This window comes from Crinia signifera, chromosome 5, assembly GCF_055691185.1.
Source record: "Crinia signifera chromosome 5, ASM5569118v1, whole genome shotgun sequence".
In the NCBI taxonomy this organism is placed as follows: Eukaryota; Metazoa; Chordata; class Amphibia; order Anura; family Myobatrachidae; genus Crinia; species Crinia signifera.
Genome location: NC_139221.1, coordinates 30,429,816 through 30,447,011, shown reverse-complemented (window position 1 = coordinate 30,447,011; position 17,196 = coordinate 30,429,816). Strand labels below are relative to the sequence as shown.

Sequence of the window (17,196 nt, the reverse complement as noted above, 5' to 3'; positions counted from 1 at the left end):
GGGGATGCCACAACACTGATTTCTATCACCACGTTTCGTGTGTCCGAATGGCTGGTCTCCATTGCTTTTGCAGCTAGTTGTGTCTTGGCGATACAGGCTTCTCAGCAGCTACAAATGGGGGCTACATTTTACATGCGACAGGTGGAAACATTGGATGGGGTCATCTTCTGCATGGCGGAAGGAAATGTGTTCTCCACCTGAACAAATGCGCCTTCTGACACTCCTGCATGACCGTGTTGAATTACGTGCAACGTGACAGTAAATTCATGTAGTGTTCACTTACAGGATTAATATAAAATGTATACGTTGTTTATACGCAGTGTAGGGAGCCAGTTTGTGGGCCAAACCAATATACATGAAATTGGGGGCCGTACATTAGGAATTTGTGACATCACAAAGTTGCTGATTCCACTGTGTGCGGGCCACAGATGAATGAAGGAAGGGAAAGGTCAGCTGATCACTGCAATGCTTTCCAGTTGTTTGGAAGTTGAGACTGGTACGCCGCGTGGTGTGGCTCTACAACACCCAGAGAGAGACAGTAGACCATCTCTGTACTTGTGAGAGTAGAGGATGAGGCCAGTGTAATACAGAGAGACATTTTTTGTATATTACCTTGCTGATGAAATTGCTTGTTATGCTCTAGCACCATAACATGATATGATCTTAATCCCTGCATTCTGCTGTTCAACAGGTTCCATGGATGTTGAAGAGCGAAATCGTCAGATAAAAATGAAGATCAACAAGTACAAGCAAGTGGCAGGCTCAGACTCAAGGCTAGAAAAAGATTATCATTCCAAGGTAATGAGAAGCGTATTCACGGAACCCTCCTGATAGCTCAATCAGCAATAAGGACGACACTGATAACGGAAGGAATTGTTACAGACTTCTTCAGCTTTTTCTACCAGTATAAATGTGTGCATCAGGTATATGGCTACGTGGTCAGGGTCCCGACAGCCCAGATACCAATCCTGACGCTAACAATGCCAATAAATGCCCAATGTGAGCATTAGGGATAGTTTTAGGGTTAGGCACTAGGGGAAAGGGTTAGGGCAAGGCACTCTGGGGGGTTAGGGTTAGGCTGTGGGAGAAGGTTAGGCACGACGGGGAGGGTTACAGTAACCCTCCAGGGAATGGGATACAGTCATTTTGTCTACAGCATCTTGGTCGACAAGCATTAGGTCAACAGTGTCTAGATCGACAGTCAAAAGATTGACATTGGGTTTTTCACAGTTTTTTTGTGCCGACAGGCGGTATTTCATGTCCTACTATCCCCTAGGGCGTGGTGGGAGAATAAAATAGTGCGCCGAGCGCAGCGAGCCACCGAGCCCGAAGCGTGGCGAGCGCATGCGGAATACATGTAAAGTAATACGCGTCCCCTCGCGGGGCTCGCTGCGCTCGCCACGCTTCGGCCACTATATTAAATCAACTCCATGCCGACGTGGATAGTGGGGGTATGAAAAGGTCGGAAGATGCGTACCACCGCCCCTCGCGGGCTCGCTTCGGGTTGACGTTGATAGTGGGGGTGGCGTGGGGGTGCATTTAACATTGTAAGCACCCATTAGAGTGCTTATACAATTAAAAATAGTATAGGGGCTTATACAACTTTAAATCGCATCGCACGCGGGCATATGGCATGCGATGCGATGTCATACAACTTAATATCGTGGGCGCCGTGCTAGGAAACAATTTCTATATGTAGATCAATGGTTCCCCAACCTGTGTCATCCAGGTCAGGTTTTCCAAGTCACCCAGCCGGTGCACTGTGTATTACCAACTGTCACATTTTAAAAATCCACAGGTGAACTGGGAAATGTGAACTGTTGGGGGTACTTGAGGACCGGAGTTGGGAACCACCGATGTTGATTGTCTTGTTTAGGGGAGGAGCAGCAGAGAAAGGGATTATGTCATCAATTATCCAGCCGCATGTGATATAATGGTTTCTTTCTGAGGTTTTATGTGGTTAAATGGATTGCACTGCAGGGGATACTGTACCCCAAGTCCCCTCTGTCAGGGAGCCTCCAGACAGAGCACACTCACAATAAATTGCTGTCCCTCTTCTGCAGCAGCAAAGCTAGGCAGCCAGAATGCGAGCAGGACATTACGCAATATTAGGTTCCCTGAGCTATCGATGGAGCTTTCTGACCAGATGGGGGGAGGTAGGGCGAGCTGTAAGTGACCCAGGGTTCCCAGCTTCTGCTCCTCTAAGTCATAGGGATAAAGATGGGAGTTCTACTGAAGATGGGATGTTGCCCATATCAACCAATCAGATTCTACTTATTTATTTTGCACCTTCTAGAACATGGCTCTTCAACCTGTGGCCCTCCAGATGTTGTGAAACTACATGTTCCAACATGCATTGCCACATTTATTCCTATAACAGCATGCCAAAAAACCTCAGGGCATGCTGGGACATGTAGTTCCACAACACCTGGAGGGCCACAGGTTGAAGACCTGTGTTCTAGAAGATAATATATAGAATCTGGTTGGTTGCTATAGGCAACTACCCATCTTCAATAGAACTCCCATCTTAGTAAATGGCGGTCATTAGGTTGACAGTGTCATGAAAAGCCTGTGTCTACCTTTTCCCCTTGTCGACATTTTGCTTGTCGACCTTTTGACCTGGTCAACCTAATGCATGTTGACCTTTAGGGGTAGACGTTCTAGCTGTTGACCATTAGGGGTCGACCTTATGCTTGTGGTTATAATGATCCACACTCTAGTACATTTGTGCATGGGAGTGGGGTAGTGCTTCAGCTTCACCTATCTGCCAATGTGACAATGATCAATGGTGCTGAGCATCGAGACTTTGCACAAGAGGTCAGAGGCTGAGAAGCTTGTGCTTCTCAGGCCCATGGAAGAAAGCAGCAGCAGCGGCCTCATCATGGGAGGGTTTTTAATCAGAGGCAGCGCTGAGCCTGTGAGGTCTCCTACAGAGTAATGTACATAGGGACAAACACAGGCTTTTCATCTCCCCCCCTGCAGTTACCCATTGACCAAGTTTATACTGCCTTTACTCTGTGTTTTGATAGTGTAATATTCTCCTGTGCAGTTTGCAGCCAGTAATGACAAGTGGGAGGTGGGAAGCCCCCCCCCCTGTCTAAAGTGACTGGGGCCCCTCAAAGGCTTAATCCGCCCCTGCACACAGAGTCCTCCTAAGTCCTGTCCCAGGCGCCCAGTGTGTCAGTATTATAGAGGTTGCTGCTATTCTTGCCTGTGGCAAAATATCTAACTGTAGATTTTATTTTTTTCTATGTTTATTTTTAAGTTGTCTTTGTTCCACTACAAGAAACCTGTATAAAATAGTTGTCTCTCAATTAGGTGGCCCTTTAAAGAGTACCAATGTATTATTAAAGTATTCGATTAAATCTAAGATACCATTGGTATAAATTTAATATGCACAATCTCATACCTCCCAACATGAAATTCTCTCTACTACACCTTTCAGATCGTGATCCTGTGTCCAGAACATTTACATTAAACCTGGGTCACCCATTATACAGAGGGTGATCTGGGTTTAACTCTTCTTGTAACCCAGCTTTGGTGCTTTCACACAGCACCTCATTACATCACCAACCCTTCAATATAACTGGTCCGAGGTGCAGTGTGAAAGGGGCCTACCTGGACCTCTCTCTAAATTTATGATTGCCGTCACCTGTGGTGAAACACATTTCTTATCAATGAAATAGTTCAACACAGGTGACGCCAATCATACTGTATATAAAGAGGGAAGTCCAGGTAGAGAACATTCTGTCCCTCCTGGAATGGGTCTTGTTTGGAGGTATGCACTAACATACGCTTGGGTTTGGTTTTTAGTGCCCCAGCACACCGTAGGCTCAATCCGGTCCTGATTACAAATCTAGCTCACTGTACAAGTACATATTTCCCTAAATTTGGTCCAAGTGGTTTGTGTATATAGTAGTTCATTTAGTCCCTATAAAAGGACATGGTATTAGCATTACTCATTTGCAAAGGTAGATTCCGGTTTTTATCCATGAAATAATAATCTACTTTCTCTTTCAATGGTCCTGGTGACACAGCTTCACATTGGGATGTAGGAGGGTCCGCAGGAGCCAGGCACCTATACCAAAGCTTTTAGAGAGGTAGGCTCCTCCCACTGCATCCCAGAATCCTCAGTTCGTTTTAGGTGCCCACCGGAGTGGGTGCTATACTGAAGAGGCTGCTGCACAGCTGAAGATTAGAGATAGATAGGTGTTTTTTTATTTTATTCATTTTACACTTATTAGGTAGGCACAGTGTGAGGATTCTCACTGAATCCTCACACTGACAGTGCAGCAGGAGCTGACAGAAGCGCGTCCTGTCAGCTCCCTGCGCAAGGAGGAGACACTGTCTGGTCTCTCTGTGTGGCACTGACAGCTTCTATTAAGAGGCTGCCTGGGCTCCGGAGCGTCCCTGATCCGGCTTCACAAAGGTTAGGGTCATGGGGGATGGGCGCTCCGTTATGGCGGTGGCCATTTTATGCGGAGCTTACAAGCTGAGTTCTTTATTGAAAAAGACAGCAGCTTGTCACAGGGCCTGCGGGCGATTCCAAGTGGTCCCCAGATGAAGGGGAGACACTGGGAATTAGGAGATCCAGCAGTGGGAGCGGCTACTGGGGGTAGTTTGGTGCCAAAACTCCACAGACCCCGCTGTAGCAGGGATAGTTGGTCTCTTCCCTCACTCTGCTTGGTGCCGCTTTGGGAGACGCTGACTGCGGAGCTGAAGCACTGTTTCTTGCTGAGTGGTGGATTTTCCTGGGCATCGCTACCCCCTACTCCTGGTGGAGACTACTGGAGCTTCAGACAGATAAGTGCTGTGATATACATTGATTCAGTATATAGCGCCTGTCATTTTGCACTGTGTGAATTACTTTATCATGTCAGAGCAACAGTCTGTAGCTTTGAGGGAGGGAGCTCCATTTGCATTGAGCGCGTGCAGTGTTTGTGCACTCCAAATTTCCCCTGAACAGATGGCCAAGGGGGGATTGTGCCCTGCTTGCGCAGCTGCGAGACCCATGGGAAATGTACCCCAGACAGGGCCGTCTTTTCATATGGGCTTAATGGGCACTTGCCCAGGGGCCCTATACTAATAGCTGAGAATCCCCTTTTTCCAGGGATACCAGAATTTTGAAAATTGGCCCTGGGGAAATGGAGATATTAACTTCAAAGCAGCAGTCCACATCCGACCTGTTAATTGCACTTCCCAGTCAGATTTCTCAGGTTCTGTCTGACTTAAAGTGCCCATACACATCCCGACGCGGGCGTGCGTTTTGAGCTTAAATAGCACGCATCGCATGCCTTGTGCATGCAATGCGATGAAAAGCAAGTACAAAAAGTATGTGCAGCACATACTTTTTGTACTGTGCGATGAGATGCCGCGGGAGCGCACATCTCAAAGCACACATCGCACCCGCCGCATCAGAACGTGTATGGGCACCTTTAGAGTTTTTCTGAGTATATGCCAAAAGCTGGGACTCCCTTTCTGTGGACACTAGCGGCTTGGCTCTATCTTGCCCAGAACCAGAGATATCAGCCTTCCAGCAGCCGGTCCCTGCTCCAGCTCCAAACGTCTGGTGTACAGTTTTATATTTTTGTCAATGGATTGCTCTGGCTCCTGATCTCTGATCCCCAAGTCCCCAGCACCTCCTGAAAGGTGGGACTCTAGTTTTTTATACTATTGAAGGCTAAGAAATCTATTTCCAGATAATTGAGATATCTGCAGTCAAACAAGCTGCACTTCCACCGGAAAATGACCAATATTAAGCCCACTCCATTATGCAACCCTCCACTACGTATAAAACACCCCCTACCTCCCTGGAAGTAATTTACAAGGGACCCTTCATTTAGCTCAGTGCCCCCTTCCACACGTTAGTGTTCTCCCTCCCACCACCTGTGCAGTAAAGGAGTAATTAGCAGAAGTTTACTGCTCCAGATCGTACATGTTGAGTGGAAGATAGAGCGGCCCCTGCCACCCATGGGACATCAAAGCTGCTGCTGATAGCACCCCCCACCCCTAGGAGGGGAGAATGGGTAAGGGCCCCAGTGCATTGCTTTGCCCAGGGGCCTACACTACTGTTAAGATGGCCCTGACCCCATAGGGTAGAGCAGACAGAGCCTGCATGGGCTAGTGCCCTGGGCAGATCAGTGAATGCCTTAGTGCAATTGTTGGACAAGCAGAGAGATGTTGTGGTTCCATCCCCTAGACCTATGTCATCCTCTCAACAGTCCTCAGGTTCTTTTCCTTTGACTCAAGCAGATCCTGGCTTGCTGCAGGTGATGCAGGATACTGCAAAAGGTATCAGCAGGTTTAATGCCTTGCTGGATAGATTTGACAATGACTGATGGGACTCCTAGACAGTCTTATTCAGTCCCCCTGTTACCTGTTGATTCAGGGGAGGAAGGAGAGTGTACCTCTGATGTTCCCTGGGAGCAGGGTGATGATAATGAGGATTCCTCGACCCCTGGGGTGGAGTATTTGATTGCTGCTGTTAAGCAGGCCTTGAATTTATCAGATGAAGACAAGACTCCTTTTAAAGGGGTGTTTAAGAGGCAACGTAGAGAGGCTGTTACCTTCCCGGCAGATGAAGGTTTGCAGGATCTTTTAGAAGGGGCTTGGAAAATGCCCGATAAGAGGCTCCAGATGCTTAAAAGGTTTTTGAGTCTTTATCCTATGCCTGAGGAGCATTCAAATCTCTGGGAGAAGGTTCCTGTGGTGGATGCTTCAGTAGCCAGACTATCAAAAGCTACAGTGCTCCCGGTCCAAGGGGGTGCGGCTTTTAAAGACCCCGTGGATAAGAAGCTGGAAGGAAACCTTAAAGCTATATTTGAGGGGGTGGGATTTACTCTCAGGCCTCTTGTAGCGTCTGCTTGGGTTTCTAAAGCCATGATTGTATGGGCAAGCAGTTTGTGTACAATGGTGCACGCAGATCAGGGTGTCTTGCTGCTCGCTGAAAAATTGAAGGCGGCGGCTGAATAGATATTAGAAGCTGAGGAAGAAGCTCTTAAAATGGCTTCTAAGGTGTCTGCTATTCGGTTAATGCCAGAAGAGTCCTGTGGCTAAAAGCATGGGAAGCGGAAAATGAGTCTAAGAAGGCCTTAGAGGCTTTAGCATTTAAGGGTAAACTGCTCTTTGGTTCCGAGCTGGAGGAAATTATTAAGCAGGCCACGGGGGGGGGAGTACCTTTCTTCCCGCCCCCTCAGCTAAACAGTCCTCTAAATTCTCGTCCTTTCGGAGGTGCGTTCTTTCGAGGGCAATCTTACAGGGGTAAATTTCAGTCGGGAAAAGGAAAAGTCCCAAAGTCTCGCTTTGGCTCCTCTCATAAGAAACCGAGCACCAAAGGTGAGGGAAAGCCCTCGGCATGACTGCCTGGGGACTCCTCCATCTGTCTGCAGAGTGGGGGGTCGGCTTTTAAGGTTTCGGGAAGCTTGGGCCTTATTGGATCAGGATCCTTGGGTGTTGGACATTGTCTCTCAGGGATACAAGATTCCTTTCAGGGGTCTTCCTCCGAGAAGGTTCTTACCCACACCACTTCCAAAGGAATCCCGGATCAGGACTGCTCTTTTGGGGGCGGCTCAATCCCTTCTAGAAAAAGGAGTGGTGATCCCGGTACCGAGGGAGGTATGGAAGAAAAAGGTTTTTATTCCATTCTGTTTTTAGTGCCCAAGCCAGACGGAACCTTCAGACCCATCCTGAATCTGAAGTCTTTAAATCTCCACTTGTGGGTGGATAACTTCAAAATGGAGTCTCTGCGGTCTGTGCTTCTCAGCCTAGACCAGGGAAAATTTTTGGCGTCCATGGACATACAGGACGCATATTTACATGTCCCAATTCACCTGGAGCATCAGGCTCTTCTGCGCTTTGTAATTGGGGACCGCCATTACCAATTCCAGGCGCTTCCCTTTGGGCTCGCAACGGCTCCGAGGGTGTTCACAAAAATGATGTCGGTAATGGCGGCTGTTCTCCGTTTGCGGGGTATCATAGTAATACCTTATTTGGTGATCTGCTGTTCTAAGCGGAATTAGCAGAGACTTTATGAAAGCATCTAACAGAGGCTATTCAGTTTTTGCAAACTCACGGGTGGCTGTTGAATTTGCAGAAGTCTCAACTGGTCCCGGCCCAGAGGTCCATTCTCGGGCTTTTCAGTGGAACATCTTAACATCCTGGTCGGGGAACACGCAGACCATAAAGTCAGAAAGGGTGACACTGACACTGACTTTGGAAATCAGGTCCTCTCTAAAATAGTGGACGGATGTGCATTCCCTTCAGTGGGGTCGGTCTCTTCAGTCTTGGGAGTGGCTGGTAGTTACTACCGATGCCAGTCTCAGGGGCTGGGGAGTGGTAGTCTTGGACCTAAGGCTTCAGGGTCTGTGGACTGCAGTGGAGTCAGCTCTCCCGATCAATATCCTAGAACTTCGTGCTGTATGGAAGGCTTTATCCCTGGCGGAAGACAGATTGAGGGGCCTCCCCATAAGGATTCAGTCGGACAACGCCACGGCTGTGGCATATCTGAATCATCAGGGCGGCACACGCAGCAAGCTGGCTATGAGGGAGGTGTCGCGGATTCTGGTGTGGGCGGAGCAAAATGTTCCAGCCTTATCAGCAATATTCATACCAGGTGTGAGGAATGTGGAGACCGACTTCTTGAGCAGGGAAGAACTGCTAGAAGGGGAATGGGCTTTGAATTCACAGATATTCCAGGAGATTGTGTCTCGGTGGGGGCGCCCGGAGGTGGATTTAATGGCATCCAGGTTCAACCGTCAGGTCCCCAGATTCTTTTCCAGGACAAGGGATCCTCTGGCGTCAGCAGTGGATGCAATGATGGCGCCCTGGTCAGGGAAACTGGCATACATTTTTCCACCATTCCCAATGATTGCCAGGGTTCTGAAGAGGATCAAATCCCAAGGGATTCCGGTAATACTGATAGCACCAGATTGGCCGAGGAGGTCTTGGTATTCGAGTGTTTGGAGATTATCAGTAGAGTCGTGGCGTCTACCTCTAAGGCCAGACCTACTAAGTCAAGGTCCGTTTTTCCATCAGGTTTTAGCTCGGCTAACTTTGACGGCTTAGCTATTGAAACAGCCATTTTATAGAACAAAGGATTTTCGGAGGTGGTTGTGAATACAATAATCAAGGCTAGGAAGTCGGTGTCTTCGGCTAACTACTATAGGGTCTGGAAGACATATATTCGATGGTGTGAGCGCCAGAAGTCTCATACGTACAGATTTAGGCTATCTAAGTTGCTTGAATTCCTTCAGGATGGATTTTCTTCAGGGCTGAGTCTCCAGTCTCTTAAAGTCCAGATATCGGCTCTGTCAATTTTCTTTCATAGAAGAGTGGCGGTGATTCCGGAGGTGCAAACCTTCCTTCAGGCAGTTACCAGATTAAAACCACCATACAAACAACTGGTGGCACCATGGGATTGGTCTCTGGTGTTGGAGATTCTTCAAAAGCCTCCTTTTGAACCATTAAGGTCGGTTGACCTCAAGTTTCTTACTTGGAAGTTAGTGTTTTTGTTGGCTGTTTTCTCTGCAAAGAGGGTTTCGGAGTTGGGAGCATTGTCTTGTAAGCCTCCCTTCTTAATTTTTCATGATGATAAGGCTGTTCTGAGAACAGTACCCAAATTTTTGCCGAAAGTGGTTTCTGCTTTTTATTTAAATCAGGATATTGTTCTTCCTGTGTTTCAACCCCCTCAGGGTTCCAAGAAAAGGGACAAATTGAGGAATTTGGATGTGGTGCGCGCCTTGAGCATTTATGTGGACAGAGTTAAAGTTTTTAGGAAAACGGATTCTTTACTGGTCTTGTATGATGTACACAAGATAGGCTGGCCCGCTTCAAAACAGACCATTGCTAGGTGGTTGAGATCAGTTATTGCCTTTGCATATACAGTACTAAGGTTGGTAGGCCTGTATCGGCCAGAATAAACGCACATACCACCAGGTCCGTTGCTACCTCTTGGGTGGTTCGCCATGGGGCTGAAGCTGAGCAAGTATGCATGGCTGCCACTTGGTCATCTGTTGCCAAACACTTTTGCCAAATTCTACAGGTTCCATGAGTTCGCGTCGGAGGACGCATCATTCGGGCGAGCAGTGATGAGAGCTGCCGACCTGAGTGTACCCTCCCAAAGGACTGTCTCTTGAACGTCCCAATGTGAAGCTGTGTCACCAGGACCATTGAAAGCGAAAAAGGGATTTTTGTAAGAACTTACAAAAAAAAATCCCTTTCTCTGATATGGTCCTGGTGACACAGCGATCCCTCCCTTACGCTCAGTAAGTATTGCCAATTTTCATGATGTGTCATGTTATGATGGTAAAATTAAAGTTTGTGCATATAATATGTTCAGGCGTTGTACTGAGTTAATGTATTCCAGTGGCTTTGAAAATTGAACTGAGGATTCTGGGATGCAGTGGGAGGAGCCTACCTCTCTAAAAGCTTTGGTATAGGTGCCTGGCACCTGCGGACCCTCCTACATCCCAATGTGAAGCTGTGTCACCAGGACCGAACGGGATTTGAACGGTAAGTTCTTACAAAAATCCATTTTTCTACAGCTGATTAACCTTGCGTTAAATATACACAGTCACCATTTGATACTCAATGCATACATTATATGCAAGAGGTTCAGTTGTTAAGATGGTACAAAAGAATGGGGAAAAAATTTGATCTAAGTGACTTCGACCATGGAACCATTGCTGGTGTCAGATATTGTTTTAAATATTTTTGTTGACCAAGTGGATCCATTTTTGGTCACAGCCTCTCTGTCAATAAGGGGTGCTTTGAGCAGTATAACACCACGCCTCACAAAGCACATCTCATCTGAAGCGGTTTCCGAGATCAATGAATTCACTTACTACAAAGGCCACCATAGTCACCAGATCTCAGTCCAATGAAGCATTTTTGGTATGATGCGGAACGGGACAGTCACCGCACAGCTGATCTTCTGAAATGCATGACAACATGGACCAGAATCTCTAAGGAATGTCTCAGCTTGCTGTTGATCTTGCTGTTCTGTAGGCAAATGGTTTTGACTGATCCAGGAGGGCAACCAGTGTCACGCATTGCCCCCTGCTCTATGCCCAATTATTGATTCATCCTAAAGGAAGATAATAACTTACACTTAAACCCAATCAAGCGGGTTTGGAATGAACTGGACAGGACGATGAAAGCATCGCAATGTACAAGTGCAAGACATCTGTGGGAGCTTCTGCAGAAGTATTAGGAAGAACTTTCAATATTTGATTTCCATTCTAGAATGAATGCCACGGGTGTGCTCTGTAGTTATATCTGCAAAAGGTGGCTACTTGGATGAGGGACGGGACCCGGTGGGGTAGTGCATTTACACTTGCTTGGTGCAACAAACAATGGCGGGGGAGCGGGGGCCATGCTGAATTCCACAGCATAGCTCTAGGCAGGGCAGCCTTCAAGGGGGGTCTGCGGGGACTTCAATCCCAGGCCAGGACAGAAAGAGGGCCCAGGACAGAAGTTTTTTCAAGTATGATTTGTCCTAAACAAAGTTACATTTCCCATGAAGCAATATAGAGGTTGAGTAGTGCGGCCAGTGTTGCAGACACAGACTCACCAGGCATTTCATGTGTTCGAGAAAGGGAAGGGTGGACCTGCCTGTTTTAATCGGTCCCGGGCCACACAATTACTGATGGCAGCCCTGGCTGAACTATAATTATATATACAAAAGACACTTTTGGAAGCCCTAATTTCAGAGGATTTAAAGAGTTCATTCATTTGTCCTACTGAGATCACTACCCATTGACTCCAGTCCAGGTTAGCTCTTAGCATGAGTGATTATTTCAGTGTAGCTGAACCAAACAGAATTACCCAGAATTTTATCAAGTGCCGGATATGGACAGCCTGCAATAGATAGGATATACTGGAGCCTACCACGGCGATGTGCCAGTCAAGCTGCAAAATAATATCATTTTAAATGAGCAAAGACAAATCACCCTAGTCTGGTACTGAGTTAAGGTAATGATCCTAATGCAAGGATGGCAGTCAATCCAGGTCAGATGAGACACAAAACTATCAATGTACTGAACAATACAAAATAGTGAGGACATCCCCAAAAAACTACAAGGAGTAATGTTAAGGATAATCTAATGAATTGCTGATAAAAACTGATGAGGTTGAAGAGAAAGAAAGAGTAAAAGGGGGAGGGAGGGAGAGAGAGGATAAGAAAAAGAGTCGGGGGAGTCACATCTCTACTAAATGTTTATATTTCTAAAGTTATATTCTGTGTTATTATTTATTGTTTATGTAATAAAGATTTTGTTGTTGATTTTTTTTTTATTAATGTGTTTAATCTGTGTATTGAATGCACACATTTGAACAGAACCTTCAATATTGATTAATACAAAAGAATACTGTAAAAATGATCTTCATATATTGGCGGAATGTTTGCAGAATAGGGTTGTAGAGCGCAACGTCTCTGAGTTGCGAGTGTCCTTTCTCTGTAATACTACATATAGTATGTATACATATATGAATATTAGTGTCATAAAGTGGTAGTCAACATATATGAATACCAAGCTACCTAAAGGTGCCCACACACGCACCGATCCCGGCGGTGCGATGCTATACGATGGGGTGCGCGCTCCCGCGGCACCTCATCGCACAGTACAAAAAGTATGTGCTGCACATACTTTTTGTACTAGCTTTTTCTAGCATAGCAGCGCATCGCATGCACATCGTATGCACAAGGCATACGATGCGATGCTATGTGTGCTAGTTAAGCCCACAACGCATGTCGGGATCGGTGCGTGTGTGGGCACCTTAATAGATATAAATATGGAACGCAATCCCTTTGAGGGCCAAGTGAATTTGGGAAATAGGTGTGAAAATTGCCAAGCAAACATATTTAGTCATGATAATGACCTGTAATGTTTACCTTGTATAAGAAATATAATCTTTTTTGACACAAAAAAAATTTTTATTTGAATTTATATAACAAATGTGAGCGACGCCGGCATTTTAAGTGGATATTTTGAACATTTCTCACAGAGATTTTTGCACTCAAAGGGTTAAGATGTGGCAGTTTTACTTTGTGCCCAACAGCTACTTTCTGTGAGACCTAATGCAGGCAGCACAAGCCCGCCCATGCTTGTAATTGCACATGGGATTTATCATTCAGTCTTCCGCACAGAGATATAACTAATACTATCAATGTCTGTCAGGACAGCCGTTCACTTGCTTAGCACAGATTCCTTAGTACAATTAATCTAGATAGGCCTTTCAATTTCACAGGCCGGTGAGCTACAGAGGGCTGAGAAGTACTGAATGATCTGTGTTCCATGTGTTTCAGTACCGGTCTGGCCGGGATCCGCAGAGAGGTTCGGACAACGTGTCCAACAAGTCATCAGACAGCGATGTGAGTGATGTGTCCGCCGTGTCCAGGACAAGCAGTGCCTCTCGTTTCAGCAGTACCAGCTACATGTCTGTGCAGTCTGAGCGGCCGCGGGGGAACCGGAAAATAAAGTGAGCAGAATGTTCTATCCGTTATCTATGTAGGCCAGAACCAGAGATTTAATTAAGACTGTGTTCAAGTTGAACATCATCGTGGTGGATTCGTACTCACTGGCATATTCAATTCAGTTGTGATGGAAACATCACTGCACCTTCATTCCACTGGTACAGAACGTACTGTGTTCTGTCGGTCCAGAACATAACTGCTTAGTTCCCGCACCATAACGTTGCCTTTCCTTGATGGAGCCGCTCTCATTGTTTTCGCCAGAGCGCCAGCCGCTGGTATCTGGCAACTGGCATGCCTGCAAACGAGCGATCATCTCATACGCTCGCGCATCCATTGGTGAGAATGGGGAACGTAAGTGTCTCCGACGAGCGTGCGCCCCATTTGCCGGCTCAGATGAGAGCAGCTCTGTTGTAAATAAAATACTAATAATACTAAAGGTGGCCATACATCTACAGATTGATGGTCAGATCTGGCTGGTTGGAACAAAAACCTGGTAATATCTGAGTGACAGTTTTTGGCAGTTTCCCAGCATTTCAAAGCAAACGGTCAACTGTCATTTGCTCTCATCCATTACCAGGATTTTGTTCTAACCAGCCAGATCTGACAATAAATCTGTAGATGTATGGCCAGCTTAAGCTGATGAATCTAAGTATACAGTGGATTGGAACAAAAAACATTTTACAAATATGTAGCACAATGCCAGTGAGTACTGCACATGATCAACTGCATATGGTACTGTAGGTTGTTATATTGCAATACCCGGCCTTTATAAAGGGTCCTACTTTTCTTTATTCTGAAGTGAGACGCATAGTTATTGATCGCAACAGATGTCAGACAGGGTCTCTTGTTTTAAAAGTGTGAATACTGGATATACTATACATGGCTAAATACTTTGCACAGCTCTTGGGTGTCATTCCAATTAGGTGCGAGTTTGTTTCATGACTCTCTGATAAATACCTGCACCAGAGAAACACGGGATCCAGTTAGACATACACTTCTTCAAATTGCAACCTGGGAGAAGTGCATGAAAAAGTGGGGAGATCATCTGGTCTCCCTAAAAGTGAAAATTGACATACAGTAGCAGGACCATATAGATGGTTGTTAGGGGACATGAGGTCAGGATGGTTGAAAAAATTATAGTGAGAGTTTTTCATGAAGTTTTTCCAGCATTTGGGGGTACAGATTTAACTTTCAGATCTCCATTTGCAAGTTCTAAAACCCCTCTACTGGAACACTTCAATGTTCCTGACCACAAATTTATTATATTTAAACCCCTCCCAAGTGGATGTGAACCAGGACTGTGACTCCCAAAAACCTGCTCTCAAAGATCTCGACAAAACAACCAAGGAATAGGGGAGGGGGGTGGGTTTACGGGGGTGTTGAATGTGCAGGGAGCGGGTTTAATACTCCACATGGCCCCTTCTGCCATGGATATCTCCGGTTTCAGGTGGTCTAAATTTTTGTTTCCACCAGTTCCTAAACCTAGAGAGTCCTAGCCTTTGAACAGCTCACAGTAACCAACTGCACCTAATTGGATTGACCCTTTTAAATAAATAGAAAATAAATTTTTTGCATATTATACTTTTAAAGTTCTTGATTAAAAAAATCTGTAAACCAAACTCAAAATGCAAGGGGATACAGTACATGTAAAAACGCTGTTGGGTATAGTAACATAGGAGTCTAGTTTCTGGTGTCTTTGCATGTATTTCACAGTCATTAGAAAAATTATCCTAAAATACTAACGTTGCATGATTTCCCCTCACACTTTTTTTTTTCCTGCATGTGCTTCGAGATGTTAACGATCGTCTTTTCTTTCCGCTTGCATGCTTCTTTCTTCCTCACCGTCGGGCTGGTTAGAAGATTGAGAGAGATAGAGGAGAGGAATAATAGGAAAGAGGGCTGGCAGAGGGGGGAGGACCACAAGGATACGGGCTTCCCCGAGGAAGATGAGGGGGAAGCCCAACAGGAGGGATATAGTGAGAAAGTGGCAGAAGAGGGTCAGACAGCCAATGAGAACTCCACCAAGTCAGGAAGCAAGGGTTCCATAGAGGAAGACAGTCTCCATGGGGAGAATGAGGAGACGCAGGAACCAGAGGAACCTCACAAGGAGGATCTGCCAAGAAGGTTATCAGAAAATGACATCAGGTAAAATGCTTCTCAGAGTACGCCTTACTTAGATCGTATTCCCGTCTTTCCCTCCGGGTCAGCTCACATCTTCACATCTAGTAATTATAATAAAGAACGTATCCAGTCAATTTGATCTAGCTTGTCTTCATATGTCTTAATAATGGACAAGGCAACCGCATACATAGATGTGAAGGTGGGAACGGCCCCGTAGATGTCACTGTGTGTCTTGTAAGGCTGTTATTGCCCATTCACTTGGAGGAGCGTTTGGCTATGCCAATCAGGACAGGTAATTGTAGTATAAACTATTTAGCATCCAAAGGGAGGAACACAGGGGCAGATGTATTAAGCTTGGTGAGGTGATAAAGTGGAAGGTGATAACGCAGCAGCCAATCAGCTCTCAACTGTCAAGTTACTGGCTCGGTTTGAAAAACGAGTTAGTAGCTGATTGGCTTGTGTGTTGCCACCTTCCACTTTATCACTTCTCCAGGCGTAATACATATTTCTGTGTGGTTCTTCTTCCTAACCTTCAGCTCAAGGCAGATAACGCGCCATGGTCAGACAATACTGACGTGACCAAGGCCAACATGTGGTTCTGTTGACACTTCTGTACACCAAACAACTAATCTGTCTGTATATTGTCTAGTATTGTACCACCATGCAGGTGGTATATAACTATTTTCTATTTAATCTACTACTGATTTAGTCTCCCATATCCAAAATCCAGATGTTACATAGTTACATAGTTACATAGTAGGTAAGGCTGAAAAAAGACTTGCGTCCATCTAGTTCAACCTGGTATAGATATACATTGCTGATTTGGTAGGTTCTGGTATTTTACAGACAAATTATATTTCTTATTTGTACCCATGGATGTTTTTCTCCAGTAAATGTTTGTCCAACTTTACCTTGAACGCATTTAATGAGCCAGCCGTTACCACCTCTCTGGGAAGAGAGTTCCAGAGTTTGACTGTTCTGACCGTAAAGAAATTCTTTCTACTAGCTGAATGAAATATTTTTTCTTCTAATCTATACTCATGCCCTCGCGTCCTAGATTCCTTTCTAGTAGAAAATAGGGTGTGTGACAGTTCCTTATATTGGCCCTTGATATACTTGTACATGTTAAGCATGTCCCCCCTTAAACGTCTCTTTTCTAATGTAAATAGTCCCAAATTGCTTAATCTCTCCCCGTAGCTTAAATTCTCCATTCCCCTAATAAGCTTTGTTGCTCGCCTTTGGACTTTTTCTAATTCTATGATGTCCTTTTTATAGTGTGGGGCCCAGAACTGTACTCCGTACTCTAGGTGAGGTCTCACCAATGCTTTATATAGTGGCATAATTACCCTTGAGTCCCTAGTTTCCATTCCCCTCTTAATACATGCCAGAATTTTGTTGGCCTTTTTTGTAGCTACATTACAATGGGCACTACATCCTAGATTGCTGTCTATTTGGACTCCTAGATCCTTTTCAAGTATGGAATTACCCAGTTCCTCTCCGCTAAGGTTGTAACTTGCACACTGGTTGTGTCTCCCAAGGTGCATAACCTTACATTTATCTACATTGAACCTCATCTTCCATTTTTTTGCCCACTCATCTAGAAT

At 45.6% G+C, this 17,196-nt stretch overlaps 1 protein-coding gene across 48 annotated transcripts in view; it reads left to right on the top strand.

The window, feature by feature from the left end:
* Positions 1-17,196, top strand: part of RIMS2 (regulating synaptic membrane exocytosis 2) — a 558,076-nt gene that overhangs the window by 454,771 nt on the left and 86,109 nt on the right. For 34 of the 48 annotated variants that reach the window (XM_083186888.1, XM_083186889.1, XM_083186886.1 and 31 more), the window contains 3 exons: positions 692-798; positions 13,304-13,476; positions 15,329-15,616. In XM_083186888.1, coding sequence (XP_083043014.1) covers positions 692-798; positions 13,304-13,476; positions 15,329-15,616 — 568 coding nt within the window. The remainder of the gene's footprint in view (positions 1-691; positions 799-13,303; positions 13,477-15,328; positions 15,617-17,196) is intronic. The other 14 variants (XM_083186919.1, XM_083186920.1, XM_083186918.1 and 11 more) reach the window with 1 other exon arrangement.